The sequence below is a fragment of the Lolium rigidum genome, chromosome 2 (assembly GCF_022539505.1).
Source record: "Lolium rigidum isolate FL_2022 chromosome 2, APGP_CSIRO_Lrig_0.1, whole genome shotgun sequence".
NCBI lineage: Eukaryota > Viridiplantae > Streptophyta > Magnoliopsida > Poales > Poaceae > Lolium > Lolium rigidum.
In genome coordinates this window covers 258,110,344-258,117,191 of record NC_061509.1, presented here as the reverse complement: position 1 = coordinate 258,117,191, position 6,848 = coordinate 258,110,344, and the positions used below count along the sequence as shown (strand labels likewise).

At 44.9% G+C, this 6,848-nt stretch overlaps 1 protein-coding gene across 1 annotated transcript; it reads left to right on the top strand.

Annotated features, from left to right (window-relative positions):
* Positions 1-5,783: 5,783 nt before the first annotated feature.
* Positions 5,784-6,344, top strand: LOC124690815 (lectin-like). Its single transcript, XM_047224147.1, has one exon. The coding sequence runs from the start codon at positions 5,784-5,786 to the stop codon at positions 6,342-6,344; it is 561 nt and encodes a 186-aa protein (XP_047080103.1).
* The last annotated feature ends 504 nt before the right edge of the window (positions 6,345-6,848 follow it).

Genomic DNA, 6,848 nt, shown 5'->3' with positions numbered 1-6,848 from the left:
TCTACGACAATTGGATTATGGTGAGAGGCTGGTATGAACTCTATTTGTTTTCATTTTTGTACATATACTCATCCATGTGAGCATGCTTAGTTGGTTCATGTGAGGTATATGTCATTTAAGAAAGTCTAGTAGTTCATGATCTCTCATGTTTAGCTCCAATTTATTAATATGAGTAGCATGTCATGGATGTTTGCTTGCATTGTTTTATTCATAAGTAAGTATGGCATTGTGGTATCCTCCTCTGAATAATTCATTTATATCGACTTGGCACATGCTCACGCATGCATATGACTGAACAAAAGTCAATTAAGCCTCGATGATTTATATTGCTTCATAGCTCTTGTATCACTTTTATGCCTCCGTTAATTTATTTTGCCGCAAGCATGATTATGACAGTTACTGCTCTCTTGATTTGTCGCTCCCTAATCTTTTGCTAGCCTTCACTTGTACTGAGCGGGAACGCTGCTCGTGCCTCCAAATACATGAAAACCAAGTTATTCCAGAGTGTCCACCATAAATACCTATGCATGGCATTTCAAACCATTCCAAGTAAATTCTCATGCGCTACCTTTAAAACCTTCAAAAATGCTTCTCAATTTGTGTTAATGTTTCATAGCTCATGAGGAAGTATGTGGTGTTTCACTTTCAACCTTGTCATTTACTCTTGACGGGCTTTCATATGGACTAGTGGCACATTCGCTTATCCAATAATTTTGCAAAAAGAGCTGGCAATGGGGTTCCCAGCCCCGATTAATCAACTTTCACTAATAATTCTCTTCACATGTTTTGCTCTGATTCATCAGTAAGCAACTTAATTTTGCAAATAGACACTCCTCCATGGTATGTGATTGATGGAAGGCACCCGAGGATTCGGTTAGACATGGCTTGTGTGAGCAAAGGTTGGGGGGAGTGTCACCCATAATAAAACTAAAATACGTGTGTAAACAAAAGAGAAGAGAGATGATCTACCTTGCTGGTAGAGATAACGCCCTTCATGGGAGCCGCTCTTGAAAGTCCGGTTGGGGAGGTAGTTGGTGTACCCATTACCATTCGTTGACAACAACAAACACCTCTCAAAATAATTTTACTCCTGCTTTACAAATGAAAAGCTCTAGCGCATGTTAATCCCTCGCTTCCCTCTGCGAAGGGTCAATCTTTTACTTTTATGTTGTGTCTCCATCCTTTCTTTGAGCACTTTCTTGAGAGCACAACTGTCATTTTTAGTATAATATGCTTGTCTCAAAATATGATTGATTGTGGTATAACTTTGATGCTTTTATCTTTAACAATCACTACTTCTAGTCTTTCTATGAACCCCAGAGGTGCCCGGGCATTTATGTTTTGCCGATCAAATACAGGCAAGCGAGATACCACTTTATCATACTCTCTTATGAACATTGCAATTCTGCTTATATACATGATTCATGATGCTTATTATTAATTGTTGGTACCTCTTCATGATTGACATAGCTGTTAGATGATCTTATTTGCATGTATCTTATTATGAACTGCTTAAGTATTAGCCATATCATGAGAATATATACATCATATGAACAAATGTGTTCGTGAAAGTTCTTTTATCGCTCAGTTGTTAACTGAATTGCTTGAGGACAAGCAATAAGCTAAGCTTGGGGGGAGTTGATACGTCCAAAACGTATCTACTTTCCCGAACACTTTTGCTATTGTTTTGCCTCTAATTTGTGTATTTTGGATGCAACTAACACGGACTAACGCTGTTTTCAGCAGAACTGTTCTGGTGTCTCGTTTTTGTGCAGAAATCCAACTTTCAGGAAAAACCTCGGGATTTTGACAGAAGGCCCTATTTTCCCAGAATACTGACGGAGCCAGAAGGACAAATCAAGTGGAGGCCCGAGGGCCCCACACCATAAGGCGGCGCGGCCTAGGGGGGGCCCACGCGGCCCTATGGTGTGGCCCCCTCGGCCGGCCTCCGACGCCCTCCTTCGGACTACTTATCGGCCTCGACCTAAAACGCACGGAGAGAAGTCGAAGTCGCCGAAACCCTCCGTAACGCCGCCACATCGCGAAACTCCGTCTCGGGAGCCGAAGTCTCCGTTCGGCACTCCGCCGGGACGGGGAATTGGAGGAGATCATCGCCATCATCACCACCGACGCCTCTCCATCGACCAGCCATGTTTCCCCCATCCATGTGTGAGTAATTCCCCCGCTGTAGGCTGAAGGGGATGGTAGGGATTGGATGAGATTGGTCATGTAATAGTCATAAGATTGTTAGGGCATAGTGCCTAGTATCCGTAGATGTTACTTTTATGATATTGTTGCGACTTGTTATGCTTAATGCTTGTCACTAGGGCCCGAGTGCCATGATCTCAGATCTGAACATGTTATTGATTCATGAAGATATTCGTTGTTTATGATCTTACATGCAAGTTGTATACACATGTCGCTGTCCGGAACCAATGGCCCCGAAGTGACGAAATCGGGACAACCGGAGGGGATGGTAGTGATGTGAGGATCACATGTGTTCATGGAGTGTTAATGCTTTGCTCCGGTACTCTATTAAAAGGAGTACATTAATATCCAGTAGTTTCCCTAGAGGCCCGGCTGCCACCGGCTGGTAGGACAAAAGATATTGTGCAAGTTTCTCATTGTGAGCACGTACGACTATAATTGGAACACATGCCTATTGATTGATTAGTACTTGGATACCGTTTTATTATTATCTGCAAATGCCCCTGCTTTGACTGTTACATGAGTTTCTCTCATCCATGCAACGCCCGTTCATCCGTCCCCGTGCCTACAGTATTTTAATCCTGCTGTTTACTATAATCACTACTGCTGTCTTTGTTACTCTGCTGCTGTTATTTTACTACTGCTACTACTATAAAACTGTTACTACTGATAAACTCTTGCGAGCAAGTCTGTTTCCAGGTGCAGCTGAATTGACAACTCCGTTGTTAAGGCTTTCAAGTATTCTTTGTCTCCCCTTGTGTCAAATCAATAAATTGGGTTTTACTTCCCGCGAAGACTGTTGCGATCCCCTATACTTGTGGGTCATCAAGCTTCCATTCTAAAAGTATTACATGGGCCAAATATTATCTCCGCCTCCACCTCAAGCATTTCTTAGACGAATACTCGGGGTGTGGGAGGTGTGGTGTGGAGACGGCTCTGAGGAGTGGGGTTAGGGGAGGGAGCAGGGAGCAGGGAGCCCGAGGCCTGGGCCTGTGGCGGAGGTGGAGGAGGAGCTGCGAGGTGTGGGTCTGTAGCTGAATCAGCGGCGTAACTCGTAAGGTGCGGAGCAGTGTGGGATCGGACAAGAACGAATCGAGCAGAACTGGGACAAGGAATAACCGGTGGTGGGTGAGGTGGTATTGTGGGAAGGGGCTTCGACCAGCTCTCCCGCGAGCGAGGTACCAGCCCTCGCAGGTGTCCCAAAGGAGGAAGAGGTCGGCGCTGCGGATCCCTCGAACGCGTGCGCAGTAGTCGCGGCCGCGCCTCCCCTCTGCCTCCGTCGGCGACTAGCACTGGGATGCAGGGGAGGGGCTGCTTGACGACCTTGACAAGAGAGAGATATAGGGAGCTAGAGAGTGGAGTTCCCCGGTTTCTTTTGGATGTAGAGAGACCCACGCAGTGAGGGTGTGCGCGTGTCTGACTCGGGGTTTCCACTCGGTCATGTGTGGTATTTTTTGTATGACGACCTGTGTGCCATGGTAAAGGGTTTCTAAAACCATGTTTTGTCTCGATCATATTAATATGATCCTTGTCTCGAACATTAATCTCAAAATATTAATGTTTTGTCTCGTAAGATTCTGAAGATCCTTGTGACAGTTAAAATTTCTAGTGTATAATTGTTCCCAATTGGTAGTATCGGAAATGTGTCATCGGAATTCCTGTTCATCCCGTGATTTGTGGATGTAAAACATCATGGAGTATTGAATGGGAGATATTTTTATCTAGCATTTCTGAACAAGTATGTTTGCCCATTATCATAGTATTTGTTCTAGGTTGTAATGTTATTTGAAAACTAATGCTGGTTACTCCTTGACACGTTCAGATGACACAATTTATGATAAAATTACTCGTCAGCTTAGTTACACGAAAATTAATGATGTGGCTATGTGCGGAAATGATAATAAAAATCAGCTCGTTATCATAGAAATGAGATTCAAAAAACATGTGCAATTGTTTGAAGACGTGTGTTACACGTGCACGTTTACTAGTTTCATCAAAGAGCATAATAGTGGAGATTAAGGCTTTCCTAAAAAAAAAAAGAGCCTGATACACAATGTGCGTGCACGGTTCGGTGGTACGCAGCCCTCCATATCAAAAGGAAAACTTTTGCAAAACAGAAACAATTGGTCTCATCCTAGCCTGCTACCTTCCACGTGTGGCCGCGTTTGGTAAAGCATGCACCGCAAGGAAAGAAAATAGGCAACCCGTTTGCCTCTCTCGGCGTGGCCGGCTGGCAGCCTGTAGAGTTACATGTGATTTTGCAATAGAACATACTCCTTCGAGTCTTGCACCAAGAAAATATATTTTAATGCCAGAAAACTACATATTAGTAGAATAAATCCATCTTGGTGAGTACACTGTTTGAACCGCTAGATTGGGCATCCCAAAAAACAAGAGTCGGTTCCGTTTTACCCCTTAGCTAGTTTGACAATTTTGACACCAATTACCCCATTTAATAAAATGTCATCCTAATTACCCTAATTAGGAAAAGTTTTGCCAAATTTTACCCTTTTAAAGAATTAATCTTTTTGAGAGGTGGATCAGCGCCGTTAGGTCCAGATGGTAAAAATTGGCAAAACCTTTCCTGAATGGGATAATTAAAACGGAAATTTTCTTAAATGGGGTAATTAGTGTCAAAATTGTCAAACTAGGGGGTAAAAAACGGAATTCACTCAACAAAAAATACTAAGCTTTACATATTCTTCCCTGGCTGCCCTTATTTGCACATTTGTTTTTTACCTTCACCATCTAACGTACAATTTCTTCCTCGCAAATTACTTGTCTAGAACTTAGTTCATGCCCGACTGGCTATTTCTTGTTTCATCTTTCAACCTATCTCTTTGTTCAATATAGTCACCGTAAGCTTGAATAGTGTGTCGCCACCCGGTCGGTTCACTAAATATCATGCCCATTTATTTTTGCATTTACCGTTCTAGATTCAATTTCTTCCTCGTAAATTACTTGTCTAGCTCTTACTTAGTTGTTCAGTCGCATCTATGATACTAATAGTTCATACCCGGCTAGCTATTTCTGGTTTCTTTGCCACCCTATCTCTTGGTTCCTTCGTTCTCGTCCTGAGCGTGAGCAGTGTGTGGCCATCGGTTGGTTCACTACATGTCCATGGTTTCCTTTTTCCCTACTCAACACAGTCACAATGTTAATCTGTAGGCAGAATTTCGAGTGCAAGAAATGTGCTAGGTGATGTGTAGATACATGTCTTTTGCAAACGGAATACTAATCCAACTAACAAACTCGAGAAAAGTAGAAAATTAAAGCTACTTTATTGCTACAGCCAAACACAAACAAAAGCCACTTTTGATCAAACCATATTTGTCCAAGAGTGGAGCGTTCATGTGCACGCGATTAAAAGCCGATAACAATATTTTTCTAGGAACAAACACCATTTGGCCACGGCATGTTCACTCGAGAAGGCACCACTGACCTGCCGCACGTATGCCTATATAATGGTACCTCGCAAGCTCTGTGTTCCATTATCGGAAGCCTCATCATCCACCACACTAAGCTAAATAAGAAGAGCTTCCAAGTTAGTTTTATCTACTGCGAGAGCAGCCGACATGGCCATGAACATGAAGGCCCTCGCACTATGCATGTTGGTCCTTGCCATTGCTGCAGTGAACGCCCTCGGCTTCAGTAGCGATGAAAATGTTGTGGCCGGCAATGCGCAGTGTGGAGGCAGAAGGAAGTGCGGCGGTGGCCTCTGTTGCAGCAGGTACGGGTACTGCGGCCTCGGCGGCGACTACTGTGGCGCCGGGTGCCAGAACGGCCCGTGCTATAGAATAGCCAACATCGATGAGAATGATGTTCCCAGCAACGCGCAGTGCGGAGGCAGAAGGAGGTGTGGCGGTGGCTTGTGCTGCAGCAGGTATGGGTTCTGTGGCCTCGGTGGTGACTACTGTGGCGCCGGGTGCCAGAACGGGCCGTGCTATAGAACAACCAACTATGATGAAAATGCCCTCCCCGCCAACACGCAGTGCGGAAGAAGAAAGAAGTGCCGTGGCGGCCTATGCTGCAGCAAGTATGGGTACTGCGGCCGCGGCAGTGACTACTGTGGCGTCGGGTGCCAGAGCGGCCCGTGCAGCAAAGCAGCCGACATCCTCTTCAATCAAATGATGTAGACACCGCTGTGCATGTCGTGGTGCTCTGTGTCTGCCTAGCTCCAATAAAATTGCCTGATGTCTGGATACCTTCCTGGTCGTGGAAGGCTAATAGGCGCCCGTTCATATGTGTAATGGTACTATATGTGTACTGAATAAAGATGGACCGCATGCAGTCATTTGTGTTGTCAAACAGATCTACACCGTGGTGCTGCCACTGCATTGGTTTTCTGTTAAAGGCTTAAAGCATGCAAGCTTTACGCTCAGCGGCCATGCGACCAATCGGACATGGACCTCTTTGGATATGTGTCAGTTCTGGATTTGAGGGGGCTTTGCTGTGGCAGTTCCCAGTGGGAACTCTCTGCGATTGCCACAAGAAAGAACAGGATAGTGAAAAAAGAGCTGCAGCAGCAGAACTGAGTCAGGACGTTATTTTGTATCACTGCGGCGCACAGATGGCATAGTTTACCCGAGTTTGGGCCATCTTGCAGGAGGTGGAGTTGCTTCCGACGCTAGACTCCATCC

What these genes read in the sequence shown, in the direction of transcription:
- LOC124690815 (XM_047224147.1), top strand. Translation starts at nt 5,784, where the DNA reads ATGGCCATGAACATGAAGGCCCTCGCACTATGCATGTTGGTCCTTGCC.